Consider the following 22,630-nt stretch of genomic DNA (forward strand, 5'->3'; position numbering starts at 1 on the left):
TGTTTGCACCAGTATTAGCAGTTAAAAGCATAGGTAAGCTAATCATTCAAACTTGGGTTATTTATTCTTCTAAAATAGTAACAACATTATTCATAAGGTAAAGAGGCTTTATAATAAGTAATGATTTCCTGCTATTTAAATATATTTGTGATTTCAGATAAAAGATTTAAAGTTGTAGCATTTTTTAAAGTAGTTTCATTATTCTTTTTGTAAATACCATGATGATGATGTTAATGAGTGCTGTTTTTCCACTTCCAGAGTAAGGAAAATAAACATGACGTATAGGAGGTGGTATCTCTTGGGTTCCAGAGCAATAACCCTTCGTGAACAGTGTTTTGTGCCCTCCTTGTCAGGCATCAGAACGAATTCCCCATTACACATTTTAGTACAGAAATCCTACATTCTTTTATTCTCTTCAGGAAGACACTATTTATAGTTATACTGTCCGTCATCTTCTCTCTCGAAATAGGGGAGTTCATCAAAGCTTTGTATGAGTCAGATGAAAACTGTGAAGTGGATCCCAGCAAATGTTCATCTAGTGAACTGATAGACCATCAGAGCAACCTGAAAATGTGCTGTGAGCTGGCTTTCTGCAAGATCATCAACTCTTACTGGTGAGCTGCTGTCGGTGCTTCACTCCCTGCTATTGGAACTTCAGTTTTTCAGTATGAGTTATCACAGTGTTAGCTGTTATTTCCCAACCAAAGGAAGGACTTATGGGAAAAATTGAAAGTTTCCCTAATACAGTTTTGTCTAAAATCTAAATCTCTCTTGTAAGCAGAAGTTGCTCTGAACTGTCCACATAAATATAATATTTCCCCAGAATATTAGCACCACATTCTCGAATACCAAAAGTATTTTGAGGACTTTTAAACATATTTACTAGTGTCAAACAAATGTGTTAATGATTTTTGATCATTATTCTAACCCCAGCAATTGGTGAGATTTTGGAAGCTTTTTGATGAACAGTCTTTAGAGAGATTATGATGAGCTGTAGTAAACTAAATGGTTTAGTCAGGAGCCTCATGCCATTTTCCCACTTTACAAACCTAAGTTTACACTAATTCCTGAGTTTTGTAGCTTTGGGTTTCTGGTCTCCATCTGGACGTCTATGAATTTTCCACCACTTCTCAGGCATGAATCAGACAGAAGCTCTCTCTATTAGGCCCTCCTCACAGCCTGGCTCTGTTGGGCCAGAGTGGGATCACCTGTGCTTCCTTGGGTTCTAGTACTTTTATATTTGGTCCTTCTTCCTTCCCCAGTGTTTTCCCTCGTGAGTTGAAAGAAGTGTTTGCATCCTGGAAGCAGCAGTGCCTGAACCGCAGCAAGCAAGATATCAGCGAGCGGCTCATCAGTGCCTCGTTGTTTCTCCGTTTTCTGTGCCCGGCCATCATGTCTCCCAGTCTCTTCAACCTCATGCAGGAATATCCTGATGACCGCACATCTCGGACTCTAACTCTCATTGCCAAGGTCATCCAGAACCTGGCCAACTTTGCCAAGTAGGTGTCACTACCATAACCACTTTTTAACAACATTATTTAAAAAGTACATGAGGCCTAACCTTTGGATGAGCGTGGGGTGCCTCGTAACTCATGTTACATGATTTTTATTGTGGTATTATTAAAAATAGCAAAAAAATTGTAATCAATTTGAATATTCACTTTATAGAGGAATGGTTAAGTAGTCTGTGCATTCAGTGGAATATTTGCAGCCACTGCAAGTTGTGTTTACAAAGAACCAATAATATGCAAAATGATACAGATATAATTATATTAAATGAAAAGTTTTATTAAAAACTCCAGCCAAGGGCTTCCCTGGTGGCGCAGTGGTTGAGAGTCCGCCTGCCGATGCGGGGGACGCGGGTTCGTGCCCCGGTCTGGGAAGATCCCACATGCCGCGGAGTGGCTGGGCCCGTGAGCCATGGCCGCTGAGCCTGCGCGTCCGGAGCCTGTGCTCCGCAACGGGAGAGGCCACAACAGTGAGAGACCCGCGTATCGCAAAAAAAAAAAAAAAACTCCAGCCAAAAAAAAAAAGATAGGATACCAAATGGAGCGTATACTTTTATCCCAACAATATGAAAACACAAAAACCTAAGTATAGGAACACTGGGAAGAGCAATCAGTCAAAATTCTATGGTTACATTATCTAAGACAAGTGGCCTGGCCCCTTCAAAAAGTCAATATCATGAAAAATGGAAAAGATGGAGGGAGGACTGTTCTAGATTAAAAGAGACAATGCATTGCTTGAATCTTAATTGGATCTGAACTGGAACAAACATTTATAAAAATCATTTTGGGGACAATTGGTAAAATTTAAATATGAACTACATATGAGATAATTTATAAATAATGTCTTTTAAAAGTTTTAGTGACAGTAGCATTGGTTTATGTTAGCGGTTTTCCTTATTCTGGAGAAATAGGTGCTAATGTACTTAGAGGCTATGTCTGCAACTTAGTTTAAAATGGCTCAATCAAAAAAAGAGAAGAGAGTGAAAACAAACGGCAAAATGGGAACAGTTCGTTAATATAGGTGAATGGCATATGGGTGTACGTTGTATATTCTTTGAACTTTTCTGTAGCTTTCAACTTTTTCAAGAGAAGTTAGGAGAAAGCAGTTGGAGAAGAAATGCACTGAACTGTAAATAGCAGATGTTTGGGTGGTGGAATGGGTACACCTACCCTTTTTTCCTTCCACTTTTCATTGTTTTCAATTTTTTCTTAAGTTTGTATAATTTTTATAATTTATAGAAAACAATTTTAAGAAATCACTGAGAAGCAATTCACACTGGCAAAATCGATCCCAGATTTACTCAGTATTGAAGCTTAAGTACAAGTTTCTAGTAGCAATGTATTGAAGGAAAAGATTAGAACTTCAATGAGATACATTGTTTTGTAGCATGTGGCTTTTTAGAAGTGCACTATTTTAACTTTGTGTGCTCTATATATATGCTAACACAGAAATATACATGTTTACCCATATTTGAGCTAATTCTTGTAAAAATTGTTTCTAGTTTATTTTGGAACATGTTTTATGGACTTAAACTAGGCCTGGAAGATAGCTAGAACCTAGATAGGCAAAGAAGAGAGGAAGTTCTCTAGTAGAAATAAATAGCATGAGCAAAGGCTTGGAGAAGAAAAAGAGTATAATGTATTTGGGGGACTTTGAAGAAGCTAGCAATATTGAAGGTTTATACTGATAATGAATGTTTACAATGGCTTTAAATACCAGGAAAAAAGGATTTTGTCTTTACCCTATAGAGAATAGAAAGCTATTCAAAGTTTTTGACTATTAATATAATATTAAGAAAGTATGTTTTAGTATTTATCACTTATAGATAATAAACAAATTAGTCACCTCCCCAAAATTAAAAAAAAAATGTATAGGTCTGTTTAAAGTCAATTCAAAATGATCACATCTCTTTTCCTGAATATGTTCTTTCTCATTTTCTCTCCCTCTACTTCAGATTTGGTAACAAAGAGGAATACATGGCATTCATGAATGATTTTTTAGAACACGAATGGGGTGGAATGAAGCGCTTTCTTTTGGAGATCTCTAATCCGGACACCATCTCAAACACCCCAGGCTTTGATGGTTACATTGATCTGGGCCGAGAGCTTTCAGTTTTGCATTCCTTACTGTGGGAAGTAGTTGCCCAACTTGATAAGGTAAAGTAGGCGGGAAGGGTAACAGGAGATGGGAGGTAGAGAACCCTAGTGTACCTGGATTCTGGAGAATATCTACAGAGTAATCACATTCATGCTTTCTGCTTGTTGAAAGCAACCTTTTGCCCTAGAAGTCTGGGAGGAAATAGTTTTGATTTCTGAGTAAAATATGTGCCCTACAAACCAGGAAATTCTAATAAGCCACAAAATTATTAACATATATTTTTAAGTAGTTACCTGAATTAATGGAGTATATATTTCTATAAACAAATATGTTTGTGTATTTGCCTAGAAACTAATATCAAATATTGTTGTATGAAGCCTTATTCATGTATAGTAGAGTGAGAAGAAACTTCATGTAGTAATTTCTAACGGAAGTGTGGACTTAGAAAAATACTGAGACTATCACGTTTAAGTAACTTACCATGAGATTTATTTTTATCATGCAAGTCAGAGGGTTTAATATAACTATTAGTACCTATAGAGTTATGTGGGATCTGAAAATCCTGATGTTTTCTTTTCATCTGTAGATGTGAATTAAGAATAGAGAAAACAATTATCATTTTTAATCATTTATTTTCTGACTATAAGCTAAGAATTTTTTTGTATACCATATTAATAACTAAATATATACCATGCCAATCATTTTCTTCCTTCTCGAATTTTGCAAAGAGGAATAGAATTTGTTATGGAAAACAGTCTAACAGACTCTGGCTAGGTTTATCACAATAAGTATTTATTGATGTTTTTGTTTGCTACAGCTACTTTATAAATATCTGTGGTGGTATGTTAGAATAACTTCAAAAAACAAAGTTATTTTTCTGTGATAAGAATTTGTTTATTTGTTTTCCTCCATTTTCCTATTATCTTTATTTTTTTTGAGTCAGAACATTTTTTATTTTTTGAATTTTATTTTATTTTTTAATACAGCAGATTCTTATTAGTTATCTATTTTATACATGTTAGTGTATATATGTCAATCCCAATCTCCCAATTCATCCCACCACCACCACCACCCCCAATTATCTTTAAAAACATTGCACCAATAAAATGAGGGAGAGGGGAGTAAAACCTATTAACAAAGACCACCTTCCTGAGGAAATATAAATGGTAGGGTGTCCACTGGTGCCCAAAACATTTGTAAAATAATAACCTGTTTCTTATTCTCAAGGACCCCTTCTTAACTTTTAGAAATGCTAGCTAGATTTTAAGTTGCAGCTATGCCGAGGGTAAATTCCTTGGATATGAATCATGGCTCAAGAGAGTCAAGCAAGTAAAGACATTCTTCAGATGGCACTGTACTCATTTGAGCAGGGTAGAAGAGTCTGTTGAGAAGACAACGAAAACCCGGAGGCAGCCATGTAAAACTGCCTCATGGATGAAGGTTCCCATAAGACCCCATGAGAATGAGAATTCCCCAAAGAAAAAAATGATTGAGATGGATAAAGCAAATCATAAAAAGTTATTCTTCACTGAATAACTGCATCAGTGGGATGCAGATACAGTTATCTTCTGAAATCAACCTGGTTTATTCAGGGTCAAGGTCTTTTTAACAGGCTTTGCTGTGTAAACACACGTTCTCCTTTTTAATTTCTGTTTGGTCCTGGGAACCAGCAGTACATCTATCTAGACACATCTCATAGATGTGTCATAACTTTGCTGTTTAAATTTTTTTTAAAAAATTGTCTTGCTGATGCAAACTCAGCTGGCAGTAGGTCAGGGTTCCCAAGATTAAATGGCTAGTGGATGGCAATATCAACTGTGTGCCCTGCAGTGCTCTGGACCCCTGAATGCAACACCTTCTTGTATGTCGGCATGCATTTCTTTCCTCACATGATCCCTTTTCTTTGGAAGTTTCATCACACTAGCCAATCCTCTGGTCTTAAAGTTCTTTTTGGTTAGAAGGTGTTTGGTTCTTCCCCTACCCTCCCCCACCTTGATCTACCAGCCTCCCAAAGATTTAGTTTGCTTTGCATGTCTATTTTAGTTGGAATGGCAATAGTTTGGTTGTTTTGAGCATGTCTTTTAATTTTTATTTGCATAATCCTAATTTCTATTTCCTTTCTTTCCTCAATGTCTGCTGCATCTTGTTTCGCCTCCTCCATTCATCTCGACGCCATGGTTCTGCTGCTCCATAACAATGCATTATGAACCTGCCACTCCCATATGCAAACACCTACCCTTCCCTCCAACCTCCACCCCTCCATCAATGGGCATCGTTGTCCCAAAAACAATCTGTGGTGGATATCGCAATGCTTATTATCCAATTAGGGTGAAAATTCCTTCCTACAGGCGACCGTGGCAAAATTGGGACCTCTCCCTCGTGTTCTTGCTGATATTACCAAATCTCTGACTAATCCTACACCAATACAACAGCAACTGAGACGCTTCACTGAGCATAACTCCAGTCCAAATGTCAGTGGAAGCCTCTCCTCTGGGCTGCAGAAAATTTTTGAAGACCCTACTGACAGGTATGAATTTCAGAGAGAATTGGAACTACTTATCTCAGAGGGAGATAATATGTAGAGATTTGGGAAAAATCTATTTAACTTACTTGTTGAATTTACAACTTTAAAATCATGAGCAGTTGGAAAGAATCTTCTGAGATAAATCCAATTGTTTGTCATAATAATACACATGATCTAGGATACTTATTTTCTAGAATGATATTGTAGAGTTATATTCAACAAACTTATAAAAAGAACCTATGTCCTGCTTAATGGAAGACTAAGAGCTCTATGAAATTGATATTTTCAGGTGTTGTAGCGCTCAAAAATCTGAGAACCTCAGTGGAAAATATTTTAGAGCTGGCTGTGTCAGTTGAACAGGTAGATACAGTGTAGATGCTTAGACTTTGTTTTCTGTATTGGCAAGACTTGTGTCTTTAGTAGGGACCCTTTGGTTGTGCAGTCAGGGCTTCTCGAAGGTTTAGACAGAACCAATTAACTATAAATTGGAATACCTTGGGAGGTGTAAAACCTAACTAGGAAATGATTGGAATTCTAGTAAAAATCTAAGACAGGGATGGAGTGGTCTATACAGTGTTATTCTCCGCCTTTGAAGAAAAACTAAAAATGTTGGATCTTATCCTAAGAATTGTGATGATGAAATCTGTGTTTAGAAACCAATGTAAGTCTCCACACCAGACCTCTGAGCCTTCTGAAGAGTTCATGTGCTTGAGTTGAGGAATCTTAACTCTGTTGAATTTGCCTCAGGAGTAATTAAGGATCCTTTCTTTTTCCACAGTGATTTGCATAAACTAAAATCTCCAAGCCAGGACAACACAGATAGCTATTTCAGAGGGAAAACGTTATTGCTGGTTCAGCAAGCCTCCTCCCAGAGCATGACTTACTCTGAAAAGGATGAAAAGGAAAATAGCCTTCCTAATGGCCGGAGCATCTCCCTCATGGACCTTCAGGACACTCATGCCGCCCAAGTGGAGCATGCGTCTGTCATGCTTGACATGCCAATGCGCCTGACTGGAAGCCAGCTTTCCATAACCCAGGTGGCCAGCATCAAACAACTTCGGGAAACCCAGAGCACTCCCCAGAGCGCACCCCAAGTGCGAAGGCCCCTGCACCCAGCCTTGAACCAGCCAGGCAGCCTCCAGCCCTTGTCATTCCAGAACCCTGTCTATCACCTCAATAACCCAATTCCAGCAATGCCAAAGGCCTCTGTGGATTCCAGTTTGGAGAACCTAAGCACTGCCAGTTCCAGGAGCCAAAGTAACAGTGAAGACTTCAAACTCAGTGGACCCAGCAATAGCAGCATGGAAGATTTCACCAAACGTAGCACTCAGAGTGAGGACTTCTCCAGGCGGCACACTGTGTCGGACAGACACATACCTCTTGCTCTGCCACGGCAGAATAGCACGGGGCAGGCCCAGATCCGAAAAATGGACCAGGCTGGGCTAGGTGCCCGAGCCAAAGCCCCACCATCCCTGCCACACAGTGCTTCCCTACGTAGTACCGGGAGCATGTCACTGGCATCTGCAGCTCTGGTGGCCGAACCTGTGCAAAATGGGAGCCGGTCCCGGCAGCAGTCCTCTTCCTCCAGAGAGAGCCCTGTTCCCAAAGTGAGAGCGATCCAGAGACAGCAGACACAGCAGGTAGGGGTGAGTGCTGGAGGGGGCTGCCAGGTACTTGGTCCAACTGTTTCCTCGGTTCTTTATATATAAATCATTGAGAAATCCAATTGCTTAGCAGGGTTTCCACTTAAAACTATTTTTTGCAACCTTTTAATGGAAGAGGAAATGAAAAGTTTGGGAGGCTTCTGGCTAGATGAGGCAGCAGAATGTAGCTTGCCTCATTACTCTTAGGAGACTGTAACAACCACTCCAGGGGCCTTTCTGTCTCTTCAAGCAGCAGAGCTGTGATCTCAGCACTGAGAACAATCTGTGATGTTGAGTAATAATTAGACACTTAAGCTGTGAATCTGCAGGCCAGATCAACTAGGATATATTTTGGGAATCTGGACATTAATCCTCCTTAATTTTTTTTCTTAAGTTTCCAGAATAAAGTTTTGCACTTTCAGCCAAGAGTTTAACGTAACTGCTCTCTACTCCATCCCCCAACTCCCTCTGGAAGTAGTAAGTCCCCGTGTGCCCTTTCCTGGAAATGGCTAGAAAAATAAACAACTGAGCACCTATAGAAGCAAGGTAAAGAAGAGAGGTAAAAAGATAGAAACACAGGTGGTTGACAAGTATTCTCTAAACATTTATGAAAATCTCTTATATTTCTATTTACATAGACAAGCCCAGCTCGTGTCTCACCTAAATTTAATATAAGATGATCAAACTTTTTTCTTCACAAATAAAAATGTTCCTTAAGAATTTTATCATCTCTTCTTTACAGATTACATTTTGAGGCACCAATCCATATTTGCTCTTGAAATAAACTAAGAACCTTATGAATGCATATATATACATATCTTACTTTCATCTAAAAAAGATTTTTCTCCTAAAAAAAGCTTTGTTGAAGTTTTTTTGAAACCTAATCCTACTTTATTTGTATTAGGGAGCTTTGTGATCAGAAGAGTTCTATGACAAATCCTTTTGTCAGCAGAATCACTGGTCAGAGGAGACTGCAGTGAGACCCCCAATGTATCTCTTTAGTATATTTGCGTTTTTATAGGTAGGCATTTACTGATTGGGCTGCTTCTGCCACCAGTCTGCTGTGGTCAGAGCCCTTGCCTCTACTTTGATAATTATTGTTTAAAAAAAAAATTAGAACATTTACAGAATCCTTAGATAAAGAAGTAGAAGAAGGGATGAAAACTTAAGCTGATTCTGGTAGGCAACTTCCTGGGCAAAACCTCCTAGTTGGTCAGTTCTTTCCTGAGAAATAAACTTTTCTTCAGTCTTAAATTTTTCATTTTTATTTTGTTATATTTCCCCAAATTTCACCAATTCATTTGATTTAATACACATTTTCATTTAAAGAAAAGGAAAAAAGATTATACTCTATTAATTTACATAATGATCATATTATATAATTTTTTCCTTTTCTTTAAATGAAAATGCTTTTATATATATATCTTTTATATATATGTCATATATGTACATTTAATTTACGTTAGGAGGCTATCAGTCTCTCCCACCTTATTGTGAATTAGTTTCCATACTTTGATTTTATGCTAGCTTCTAGTTGAGATCAACCCCTTTCAGAGAATTAAATTGTTGACTGAGAGGAGAAAAGAAAGATAAGTAACTTCAGAGATGCAGTACTGTGTGGAGGCAGATGTCTACGTGGGGGTTTAGTGCAGCTTGAAGGCCCTGAGGATGAGATAAGGAGTAGAGAAGAATATCAGATTGGCAGAGAGGGGCAAGACAGGGCACAGGGTGGGCCCTCTGCCTACTTTTCAAAGGTGGATTTAGTCCCAGCCCTGGAGAGAAAAGAAGAATGCTTACCCTTCCCTCCTGTATCATATTGTCCTCAATTCCCAGGACCCATGACTCAGACTGACTGTTAATAGATATTGTAAATTAAATAGCCTTTTGTGTGATCATCGGAAATGAATTGTTATTTATAATATCTGTGCTGTAGGAAAATATAACACCTATCATATAAGCACTACGTGTTTCTGTGCGTGAATAGAAAGCTGTTTGAATAGATGGGAGGTAGGAAATGCATATATGGTCTTCAGACAACCAATTAAAATACTTTTGAGCCATAGCCATTAATGAGCTTGGGAATGTCTATGTTATGTTGGCATGAAGTGAGGCATAGCCACAGCACAGCTTTACATATTCAGCCCTGTTTGTGCCTTTGCTGGTGCTGCCACTGTCATACCAGTTAAACCATAAATCACTGTATTTTGATTGCTCAATTTTCTGTTTTTTCTACACTGGCTTTTTCTATGCAGATGTTTTATTCTTTCAAATGTATGTTATTATTTTTTTTTGATCCTTATCATTCTTGCTTGCTTTTCTCATCTCAGTCCCATGAAGCCTCTGATGTTCTATATAATCAGCACATTTTTTACGTAAATTCCTTTACATATTTTAATTGCAAATTGTGTTGGGAAATTCTTCTCTCCCAAAAACTGGAGGATTTCTTTGTGGGGATTGTTCTGCCGGCATTTGTAATTATTGGAGGTTTTGTCCCATGCAAATTCCATTTGTATCTTAGCACAAAGGAGCGGCCATTGTTGGCAATGTAACTAGCTTCAGTCTTCTCCATTTGCTGAGTAGGAAGGAAATAAAATCCTAGTTCTACAGAGAAGGAATTTTTTGACCCTTTTCGGCCTCTGTTTGGATTTCTTTTTAATCATTTTCCTCTCCATCTTGTTTTTTTGTGTATCATGTATTCTGTGCACATAATAGACTCTATTTACAATATATGAGTTGTTCAGATTATAGCGTGTTACCTAACCTTAGAAATTCTAATTTGAAGAGACTTTTTAAATAGGTATTTGACAAGCCTATCAGAATGATGCTACAGTTTTCACATTTGGATTTGTTGAACCCTCGCCTAACCAACCTCTTCAAGGATTCTCAGTTTACTTACTAATTTAGTCAGCTCTTTCTTTGGTGTTGATAGCAATAGTGTTATTCATTTATGGGAACCTGACTATTTCAGACTATGGAGAAGCTGAAAGCAACAAGTCTTATTTATATCTAGTAAATAAACAGGGAACCGGCCTGTTCTCAGTCATCCTCAGCATAGCCAGGCTAACTGTAGGATCAGTGAAACTGCTTTCTCAGGCCCTTTTGCCCTAAAGCGTTATTATTTTTCCCAGAGAAACCCTATAAAAGCTTTATCTCAAAAGGGTGATATTCCTAATAGGAATCCGTGCTCCTTTTCATTTCGTCTTTTTCATCCTTCATTTTCTTTAATGACCCACTGTTGGAAGTCAATGAAGAAAATGCTCTTCTTAAGGCTGTAGCTAAGCAAGATGGCATCTGAAACATTTACCAACCTCTTTTCTCAATTTCTTTGACTATAAACTAGAGGTAATAAATTTTGTTAGCTATCCAGCTTATAAAGGAGATAGAACAATCACTGAGGAAAAGCCTTTGATGTACTTCCAAAGGATTAGAGGAAAAACATAGGGTATCCTTCTCTTAGTAATAAATTGTACTTTGGTAATGAATTCTAAAGAGAATCCAAAGTAATAATAAATGAATAATATTTTATTGAGCATTAATTGTGCAATGACATAGTCACTACCATTCCAAAAGAAAAAAAATTCTATGATATATGGTGCCATGCTTCAAGGGTTGACAGTCTAATCAGGAAATAAGACCAGCACTCAGAAGACCAATCAAGTAGATGTAAAAGACAGTATATAGTTCTTTCATATGAAGAACATATTACAATAAAAAATAATTTTGAAAAAAATTTTGAAATAAAAATCACCTCCATAGTCTTCAATGTAGATAAAACTATTTCTGATTTGTTCAATATTACTTTTCTGCTCTTTATAATTATGTAAAGGTTTTATCATAAATACAAGGAATAGTTATATTAGTCTGATTTATTTTTTTAAAACTTATTGACCGGGCTTCCCTGGTGGCGCAGTGGTTGAAAGTCCGCCTGCCGATGCAGGGGACGCGGGTTCATGCCCCGGTCTGGGAAGATCCCACATGCCGCAGAGCAGCTAGGCCCGTGAGCCATGGCCGCTCGGCCTGCGCGTCCGGAGCCTGTGCTCCGCAACGGGAGAGGCCACAACAGTGAGAGGCCCGCGTACCGCAAAAAAAAAAAAAAAAAAAAAAAAAAAACTTATTGCCATGCAAAGTGCTAGGGTATATGAGGAAGTGGTTGAAAAACAGATTCAACCAATAAAATAGGAATAGACTGGAATGCCCAGTTCCCATTGTACACTGTCTCATAATTCACTGGACATTGTTAGTCCTTCTGAAGATATGGTAGCTACCACCAACACCAGTGAAATGAATCAACTCTGTTTTTACAGCTTCTCACTTTACATTTTATGCCTAGATTACCTAAGAAGTTGTTTTTAATATGCTTTTAGGGGCTAAGATCTCTCTTTAGTATGTTCTTAGGGATACTATTAGCTTGTACTGAGTTTATTGGCATTCAATAAATAGTTACTCGTAACAAATCACAGGGGAAGAAAGTTCTTGCAAACAACATACTGTTAACTATAAAGCAGAAAGCTACTGAATTAGCTTCCTTGAAGTTACAAATTCCAAACATTAAAGTTATTCATTTTAGTGGCTACTTTATCTCAAGCAGCAGCTGAATAGAAAATCCTGGTTTCACAGAAAAGCAGCTCTCCTGTGCCCTATGTGGTAAAGGGATAAGATTCTAAAATTAAAAAGGCATTTGTCTCCTTTAAGTATTGACTTTCTATTAATTTTTAAAGACTCAGAACCATAATATTTTGCCTTTCAGGTGTACATATATCAAATAAAAACCTAAACCCCTTTTTAAACTATTTTTCTCTAAATACTAAAGCAATTTATTGTGCTCCGCTTTCAAAATCCAGTAGGGGGAGAACTAGGGGTGTGTGTGTGTGTGTGTGTGTGTGTGTGTGTGTGTAGTACCTTGTAGTTTACAAACTGCTTTTACATGCCATCTCATTTGTTTCTCATAACTTTTGAAGTAGATAATTATTATCTTTTTTAATATAAATGATACTATAGTCTATAGGTCAGTGTTTCCAAAGTGTGATACTCAAAACTATTTAAATATACAAGGTATTTAATCAATCATTTAATTATTTTAACACATATTAGAAAAATACCTAACTATTAATATAAAATGTATTTATAAATTTATAATATATATAACATTAAACTCATGATTTTACGGATAATATTGCTTAGCATAAGGACTTAGCTAACTGAAAAAGGTTGTTTTAAAGAGATGATAAATAATATATCAGTGACAACGTGGTTATGACAAAAATAATGAGAATGATACACAAATGAATGAAGTATAAGAAGCCTGCCTACCATAGTGGAGATGAAGGTAGACTTTTTAAGAACTGAGGGTACTGAAGTTTAAGCCATGTTTATGTTTTTCTTGACACAGTGGAGAAAATGGCTTTAAAGAAGGAATTTCTAAAAGTTCATTCACCGTTGCTTGTGTGTGCCTCAGGCATGAAGCTGTTTTTTATCGATATGTATCTGTAATCTGTTTGTAAATCAGCCAAACCAGGTTCTTCTTCAAACCTTTAGGAAATACCCTCATACTACTTTTGTATGAATATTTTTTAAAGTCTCCCCCAAAGAACCTTTTTGTCTCTGCAACCAATTTTTTTCATCTAGTCTTTCTAAATCTCAAAGTCATCAAGATACCCCTTATTTTAAAATATCTATATATTTAGAGTTTAACCGGGTTTTATTCCAAAATGACATAAAGATTCTTAAGGTACATAGCTCTGCATGGGAGAGAAAATTCCCTTCCAATTATTTATAGAGTATTGGTCCTCAAAATAGATATTCATTTTAATTATAAAAAGGCTAACTCACATAAAAATGCTTTGTTCTATCTGTCTCTCTCTTTCTTCTCAAGAAAGCCAGAGAAAAAGAATTTGTTGTCTATTTCTAGCACTGTTTATGGAGAAAGCACTAATGTTCAGTAGCCCAATATAAATTGTCATATCCAGGGCCAGTTTTCTAAGCATAAATACAGTAATAACATCTAAGTTCTATAGTACTCCATAGTTTCCAGAGAACTTTCACATACATTATATTGTTCAGTCCTTAGAACTCCCTGGGAGATGGTCAGGATAGGTGGTGATGGTAGTGGTAGCCCTATTCAATAGCTTTGGAAAGAAGTATTTAAGAGATTAAGTGACAATGTAAATAGCAGAATTGCTACTCAAAGCCAGAATTCTTATCACTCTGCATATCTATTGGAAAAGGGCAATTTATCTAGCTATCCTAACTGGATAGAAATATCCCTTAGACTATGTTGATGTCCATTGTTTTGATCCTGTATTCATCAAGAAACTTTCTGGTAAAATATGGACTTCTGAGTGATGTTAACCCATGAAGAAGTCAGTGTCTGTAAAAATGACCAATATCACTTTTTTTCTCTTTCCCTAAATGGTTGATGTGAAAATTAAGAATTTGGCATTCTGATATATAAATGGGTACCTTGTGAGTTGTTTAGCATTAATCAATTCCTTGGTTCCTGATCATCCCTGGTTAAGCAGATGTTTCCTCACCTGAGCAATCAACCATCAACTTGTGCTTTCCTTCTCTCATTCTGTCATCATCGTAATTTCATTAGGTAATGACCTAATGAAACCATTGGACTAATTAACAATTTTAAGGCCTTGGCTTTCCCTCTTTGGAGGGAAAAAACGGCAGGTTCTTAGATGTGATTTCTATTCACAACATTTCAGAAGATTTTATCCTTGTATAAATGGATATTCTCTTCCCTCACCACCAGCCCTTGCAGTAACAAAATATTATTTAGAACTGGGAACATTTAACAGAAAACAGGGATCACAATAATGTCTTCTAAGAATAGCTCTCTTTGTGAAACCTAACTGTGGATGAGCTCTTTTTGGAGATGCTAATAGGTATTTCTGACGCAGGTTCAGTCACCTGTGGACTCTGCCACAATGTCCCCAGTAGAGAGGACAGCAGCCTGGGTTCTGAACAATGGGCAATATGAAGAAGATGTAGAAGAAACCGAGCAAAATCAAGATGAAGCCAAGCATGCTGAGAAGGTAGAACCTAGTCTGTCTTTATTGCCCACACAGTGATAGGCCACCCAAAGGGTCGTCTAGCCAAGGAGATGATCTCCCCAGGGTCCCCAACTTCAGCTCCACCTCTTATGTTAACCCTTATATACGTATCTGTGTATGATAATTCAGGTAGTGTCTGTGTTTGAAAATATGCGGAAATGTCCATCAAGCTGGGGTGGGAGGATTAGCTCTAATTTTTTTTTTTTTTTTAATATGAGGTGACTTAACTTGGAGAAAACTCTGCTACTCGTTTCTAGTCATTTTAGGTGAATATTTAGTGTTTCTGTATAACTAACCAAAGTCAAGATTACCCTTGGACTAGACTTCCTTTCTATATCTTTGTAATGATTTTGTCTTTTTTTGTTTTTCTTTGTTTTTTTATTTATTTATTTATTGGCTGTGTTGGGTCTTCATTGCTGTGCAAGGGCTTTCTCTAGTTGCCACAGGCAGGGGCTACTATTTGTTGCGATGTGCAGGCTTCTCATTGCAGTGGCTTCTCTTGTTGCAGAGCACAGGCTCTAGGCACATGAGCTTCAGTAGTTGTGGCTCGTGGGCTCTAGAGCACAGGCTCAGTAGTTGTGGTGCATGGGCTTAGTTGCTCCGCGGCATGTGGGAATCTTCCTGGACCAGGGCTCGAACCCGTGTCCCCTGCGTTGCCAGGCAGATTCTTAAACACTGCGCCACCAGGGAAGTCCCTTTTTTTGTTTTTCTTTTCACCTTTTCTGGGTAAAGAACTTGTAACACTATAGCTGTTTTTTTAAAAGACACTGACTAAAAAAAAAAAAGACATTATCTATTGCTTCAGTTTTGTTTCGTTTTGTTTTGTTAAGAAAAGCTGACATGAAGAATAAGGATTATCAAACAAGAACATTGACACCATGTATGGCATTACCTCATTAACAGCCAGACAAGTAGCTTCTGCTTACTTATCAGCAGGAACCTAAACTATTCTTATTGACGTAGTCTACCTCTTCAAACTGTATAAGAACTGTCATCTTTGACCTTCTGGATTAATAAGCATAGTGTAGGACCATGACGTTGGATAAGCAGAAGCTAGCTGTCTGATTGTCAATTAAATGGAATATTATGTAAAAATACATTGCATTTTACAAAGCAGCATACGGATTTATCATTAATTACTAATGAATTTAAATAGGCCATATACAAGACAGCTTAATGCTTCTCACCTCACCCAGAAATTTGACACTCCAGTTACTCAAACCCCAACCCACAGCAGCTTCAGTACAAGAAAGGGCCACGTAACCAATTGAATTATATAAAGCTTTAGTGAATATAAATTTATATAAAGCTTTAGTGAGAAAACAGACATGTGTTCCAACAAGCAGTAGCAAACTGGGCAGATGAACGATATAGTGAAAATGGGCCAAGAGGCAGTATTAATCAGCCCCAGAGAACATGTAGGCCTTTTGCTTAGAGCTTGTGACCTGAATGTTTTACACTTTTATAGCTGGGGAGAAAGCAGCAATAGCCTATTCTGCCATAAAATTCTATTTATTGATTTAGTAACTTAACATTATAGAAGTGCTGTTTGCTCTCTAAAGGGCTGGCTCTAGTAGGGTGAAAGAATGGCAGTCTGATGAGTGAAGGCATGTCAGAGATCCTGCAGTACAGGTGATGATACAGAAATCTTTTCTCACGTAGACAACTGGCTTTTGGCTTATTTTAAGTCATTTGTCAGGCTTCTAAATGCTTGATCTTTTTTTTTCCTGCTCCCATTTGATACACAGATTGGATGTGGCTTGCAGGAACTGGTAGTTTAATGTGGAGAGTGATACATAAATATATAGATTTGGAATGCCAAGGTAAGGCTAAAAATGTAATTTTAGGAGGCGGGCAGAGCTCCTAAGTGATGCCTGTTGATAATTTTAAAGAACGTCAGCAGCCCGTGGAATGGCAGTTCAGGCAGCATCCAGCTCCATTGCCTAGGGTTTCTATCATAAAAAATAAATCACTAACATCTAAAACCAGCGTAACTCCAAGGAGAGCGTAACTCTCCTTGTCTGTGGTGCCTCTTCTCCTCTGCTCTAGTACGAACAGGAAATTACTAAACTGAAGGAGCGCCTGCGAGTGTCCAGCCGGCGGCTAGAGGAGTATGAGCGCCGGTTGCTGGTGCAGGAGCAGCAGATGCAGAAGCTGCTGCTAGAGTACAAGGCCCGGCTGGAGGACAGCGAGGAGCGGCTGCGCAGGCAGCAGGAGGAGAAGGATAGCCAGATGAAGAGCATCATCAGCAGGTCAGAGGCCACCTGGTGGTGGACGTGGGCTAGGTAGCTAGGGCTGCAAAGAGGTGGGACGATGACCCAGAGAATCCTAAAGCAATGGCAGCAGAAGCCATTTGCAACTCTGCATGTCCTCTGTGGTACTTGGTACAAAGGTGACGGCTGACTATATCTCTTACACTTTTCTAAATGTGAGACCTTAGTGCACTTCCTTTGAAGATAGAGGTAGTCTATTTTCCTTTAGTTGTAACAATTAGAAAAAATTAAAACTTAGTGACTCACTTGAGAGGTCTTAGAGGAAAACTGAATCTTAAAAATGTACATATTCAGTGTCAAAGCCTAACTTAGTTTTTTACAGCAAGCCCAGAGAGGTGGAAGGGAGTTTCATGGGATGTCTTCAGGGCCAGAGAATCAAGGGAGAAGGCCAAGGACGTCCAAGGGAGACTAAGGGAGGGGACAATTTTACCAAACACTACATAGCACTTACTATGGGCCAGGTACTTTTCTAAGCACTTTACAGATAAAATTTGTTTAATCTGTTAATAATAATTTGATTAATGCCAACCTCTGAAGTAGGCATTATTATTATTCTCATTTTACAAATAAAGAAACAGGCAACAAATTCATTAAGTCACTTGCCCGAGGTCACTTAGTGTTGCTGCTGGGATTTGAAACCACGCAGTCAAGCCCCAGAGTCCATGCTCATGACCACTGTGCTTCAGTGTTGTTAAATGCTGTAGGCAGGTCAAGTAACTTAAAGTCAGAGAAGGTTTGCTGTTTTAGCAGCACATAAGTATTTAGCAGTCTTACCGAGAGTAACAAGATTAGGAGAGGGTTTGGTTTTTGTGGGTTGGGTTGCTATTTTAAGATGAAATAAGTTGTGCTGAGGAAAGGATCTGATAGAAAAGAGGGAGATAATAATTGTGGGAATGCTGTTCCAGAGGAGGTAAAAATCCAGTCCCAGTAGAGAAATCAACTTTGGATGTCTTCTTCTAAGGTGGGTGAGAAGATAGAGCGTGGTTGCAGATCTTGTACTAGGAAGGAGTGGCAGTACTGAGCTGTCCTGAGTGTGGGTTTCTTGTCCTCTACGTTAGCCAGCTCTCTCCTTGAAGATATTGATCTCTCCTTACTACCCCATTCTAGGCTAATGGCTGTGGAAGAGGAATTGAAGAAGGATCATGCTGAGATGCAAGCAGTTATCGATGCAAAGCAAAAAATAATTGATGCACAGGTAAGCAGGTTGTTAGTCTAGTGGAAGGCACTTGTTTATAATAACTTATCTCCTGACTTCCCACCCTTTGCAAATGCCAAGGCACATGATGGACAATAGGTCACTGGAAAGTTCTCAACATTACCTTGTGAAGAGTAAAAGAGTTTCTTTGTAACCTCTATGACCTTTTCTTTCCTTTACTGGTGACAAGTCTGTTAACCTAGCAAAGTTTTAGCGTGCTTAGTGCAGTTGCTCGACAAATCTCAACCTAGTGCATGATGGGGTTTACTTCTTTCCTTCTGGAAAGGAGGGGATTCTCTAAGGGGGTACCTGTGAAAAGTACACTGCATGTGTCTGGCTTGTGACCTCCACTGACCATTGCTTGGCTATGATGTTCACAGTCTTGTCAGTCACGTCCACTGTGCCATCAGCCTCTGGCCCCAAACAGTAGTCTAGCTTCAGGGGAAAGACAGGGTTGTAAAAGGTACCCTTCCTTGTTATTCTTTTGGTTCCGGATTTGGCATTGATGCCTGGGATTCGCTTGGCTGCCCTTCTCTGTTGGCGCTGTGCTTGGAGAGCCTCTTTTGGTTGATGAAATCAGAACCTGGGCCTCTGCTCACTGCAGCTTCTACCTGTGATAATAATGGCATGACGGATGACTGCCAAGAGCACCCCCTCCCAGGTTCACGTCAGTGATCAGAGCAAAATCCAGGAGGCAGGAAATGTTTCTAAATCCTTTTTCATTTTATCAGTGCAAAACATGGTTGTATTTCTTAGAGTGAAACAAATAAAAAACGGCAGTGCAGCTTGGATGTGGCTGGTCTGGCCACTGAATGTATCACCTCCCTGAAGACCACCCAGCCAGGTTTGCGTTTCTCACCCTTAAGTACCATATCATTTCCCTCAGCTCTGAAATAAAAATGGGAGCAAGGACTTTATGTCCAACTTTCTTCTCTCCTTATCAGCCAGTAGTCAGTCTATGGCAGAGCCCCCAGTATTCTTAAACACGCATTTTACCCCCAGTCTAGTTTCCTGACAGGGCTAATATGGGATGGGGTTTATTTTTCAAAGGAATTGGGAGTAAGGCTGAAAGCACAGCCATGGGAAGAGTGCGTCATGGGCCTCCTACTCCCTCACATACACGAGACCCGGCAGTCGAGGGTGAGTTGTGATGCTCTCTCGTCAGCACAGTTCCCAGAATATTTTAGACCTTTGAATTCTGCAGTTTCTGGATATTTAGACCTCCTAAGAATCAGAAGAAAGTTCTTACTTGGTCCATTTTTTAAACTTTTCTAGGTGTCCCCAAGGTAGGTGAGGGAAGGGTAGCAGAGACAAGGCCTTCTCGACAGGCACACTGTAAAAATTCATCTGAGAGGCTTAAGAGAAACAGTCTGGATAAAGAAGGCAATTTAGTCAGGGAAACAAGTGTTGATAAGTGTTCACTTTGGGATCTTCAATGTGACAGTGTAAAGCAGAGAGAGTTCTATTAATAACTACACCCGAATAGATTTTAGTTCTAATGAAATCATACAGACCGTTTTAATAACTTCAGCTTGTCTAGAACCGAGTCAGTCTTAAGCAGAGGGAGCTTGGGGGTGTCGTAGTCGTGGCTCTGTGCATACAGCATTTCCACCTTCTCGGTTGCCTGTCAAGACAACCTCATCATTAGCTTCTGAAGATTTCTACCCCACCCCTGCCCCCATTTTGACGTCTAGAGTAAGATGACTGGGTATGGAGCAGGAGTCATAGGCATAGAAAGTGAAAGCAAGGGAGGGAATCAGGTTCATCAGGGCTCAAAAACTCTGGAAAGTAAGAACCTTCTCTCAGTTAACACGAGGACGTCACCATTCAGGAATGGGAGAACTGTTATCCTCAAAGCATCAGTCAATGTCAGACTTGTGGTCTGGCTAAACTAGATAACAGTTTGGGTCCATATTTCAGGCAGTGGTTTTCAAATGGTTTGATTCTGTGGACTGTTTTGGCGGAACCAGAGGTGCCTCCCATAGATGGCTTTCCAGCTGTTCCTGCTGACCATTCAAGAACAAGGGCTTCTCTCAACGAAATTTATTACTGTATAATAAATTTTCTACTGGAGGCTCACTATGGATCCCTAAAGAACACTTGGAGAATCCATTAGACCACATTTTGAAAACCACTGCACCATGCACAGCACAGATGATAAACACTAAAACTAGTTTTTTAAAAAATTATAATCTCCTTAAAAGGAAGGTTTCCCAATTCCAGCTGTTGTCTCACTGATACATTAAAATCTTATTCTAGCAAAAGACTATGAAAATCCTTTAGTGTCTTTTGTAACAAATGACTTTTCCTTTGAAAGGATAAATCTTACATCTTAAGTGTTTGATGGAGCAGAGCAGCCCTTCTGGCATTATTTAATAGAATGAGGACATGTTTGGGGGTGAAAGCTTTCCAGTGAGGGAACCCATACTTTTATGTCCCTGGCATCTGCCTTGGTGCCACTGGCAGTTAAAAAATATTTCTGAAATGAATTGCTTTCCTTATACTAGCAATGGGCCGAATATTTCCCAAAACAGGACAGGTCAGGTACCCAGCAAACTGGTTTCCATCTTCTCTCTCAGCAGCCCTGTGCCCCTACAGACAAGGCTGGTCCCTGAACTCAGCCTCTCCATCTCCTCGAGTCAGTTTATGCTCCAAAGGCCCCACCGGGGTCAGCCACTTTCTATTGGAACTGGGAGAGGATGAGTACTCCCCTGGTGACCCTGTCCTGGGCCTTGTAGCACCACCATGGAGATCCTGGTGATGGTACTAAGGGACCATTTCTTAAACATCAGACCAGGGACTGTTCCACCTTTCACCCCACCCCTGGATCTCTCTATATGACTCAGGTGGAGAACTTCCTCCTAGGAGAAGCAAGCAGCTGCCTAGTTACTGTTGCAAGTGATATCTCCGCTGTGTTAAATTACAGGTCATAAATGGAGATGAGATTATGCAAACAGGCAAGTAACCCGTCCATTCTCTAGCTGAGCAGTTCCCAGCCCTGGCCCGGTGCACTGGCCTCCTACACATTCCAGCTCCTGCACTCCCCACACTTGAAATCCTTCCTGTCAGGCAGGAACTAGATTGCTTTGCCGTTCAATCCAGGCAGAATGGAGAAGTCAAGGCCATCTTTTGCCAACTGAACTTGACTTTCAAAAGTCCCTGTTTGATTTTTTTTTTTTTTATTTTTGTTTTACTTTGAAAGGTTGGCAGTGGGGGGAGTTACAGAAGGGAGTTTCTCCACTTGGAAACTTTCAACTGTTTAGTAGAAGGGCTGCTTGACTTCAGCTGTTACTCTTGCAGGAAATAAATAAAGAAAATCATTCTTAGCCTTTTTTGACCCTTTAAGAATCAAATAATTTTTCATGAATACCTAATTTCTTTGGATCAACCCTAGAGAATCCTGCACTCCTTAGAATTGAGGCATTATAATTTATCCTAATACTGATATATCTTTTCTTTTTTAATCATTTTTAGATATTACCAGGTTATCTGCTTAGAGATCATTTCTAACCATAGGGGGAAACATCATATCTGGCTCCCACCCCTTTTCTCCTGGTAACCACTGGCCAACCCTTACTTACTGACTTTTAAAAGATCTATACTTGTTATCCCAGTAAATTCCACTGGCCGTAATTTTTTTAATTATTATTTTTTAAAGCCTTGTAGTTCTTTCTTTCTTTGAGTTTTGCTTATCCTTAAAACAAGTTACCTTTCCAAAGTAAAAAGCATCTTAGGCTAGATTAGGGGTTAGTTAATAATGCTGATTTTTTTGTATCTTACCACCTGAGTTCTGCATCAAGGAAAGGAAAAAAAAAATGTTAATAATAACAAGTGTGAGCTAGTTTTTTTCATACTTTTGAAATTGTGACCACCAGCCCTGCTGCCATATAGATCCCCGCCCCACCCCCAAAGCAGGAGATTAAAGGGAAGCCTTACTTGATGCTGTTGTTGCATATGCTTTTACCTAAATTGCCCCCCAGGGCAGTGGTCTTCACTCTGCATCCTTGGGCAGCACATTTCTGGCAGAGCAGTACTGCTCACGGCCCTGTGGAGCTATGCTGTAACAGCAAGGAATAGCATCTAACCCTCAGCCCTTGTATGTACTCTCTGAACCTGACCATGACTATCCTTACCATGCTTTTCCCTGAGTAAATTAAAACACTCCCTGGGTAGAAAAGCTCTTTTTGGCTTTAAGGATTGTTCCTCACATGCTTTTGTTTTCTTTTTTTTTTGATATCATAGATGTAGGTAAAGACTGTCCTTCTCAGCGTTAACTTGTTTTCTAAAAAATGGCAACTTCATGTAGGAAAGGTTCTAGGATGATTTACCTA

At 39.1% G+C, this 22,630-nt stretch overlaps 1 protein-coding gene across 12 annotated transcripts in view; it reads left to right on the forward strand.

The window, feature by feature from the left end:
- The window catches only part of RASAL2 (RAS protein activator like 2), a 380,363-nt gene that overhangs the window by 355,781 nt on the left and 1,952 nt on the right, over window positions 1-22,630 (forward strand). For 4 of the 12 annotated variants that reach the window (XM_067728748.1, XM_067728747.1, XM_067728740.1 and 1 more), the window contains 8 exons: window positions 470-614; window positions 1,263-1,499; window positions 3,464-3,665; window positions 5,934-6,133; window positions 6,909-7,776; window positions 14,679-14,813; window positions 16,881-17,083; window positions 18,212-18,299. In XM_067728748.1, the coding sequence (XP_067584849.1) occupies window positions 470-614; window positions 1,263-1,499; window positions 3,464-3,665; window positions 5,934-6,133; window positions 6,909-7,776; window positions 14,679-14,813; window positions 16,881-17,083; window positions 18,212-18,299 (2,078 nt within the window). Of the gene's footprint in view, window positions 1-469; window positions 615-1,262; window positions 1,500-3,463; window positions 3,666-5,933; window positions 6,134-6,908; window positions 7,777-14,678; window positions 14,814-16,880; window positions 17,084-18,211; window positions 18,300-21,225; window positions 21,257-22,630 lie in introns of all 12 variants that reach the window. The other 8 variants (XM_067728749.1, XM_067728742.1, XM_067728745.1 and 5 more) reach the window with 5 other exon arrangements.

Source organism: Pseudorca crassidens, chromosome 2 (assembly GCF_039906515.1).
Source record: "Pseudorca crassidens isolate mPseCra1 chromosome 2, mPseCra1.hap1, whole genome shotgun sequence".
Taxonomy (NCBI): Eukaryota; Metazoa; Chordata; class Mammalia; order Artiodactyla; family Delphinidae; genus Pseudorca; species Pseudorca crassidens.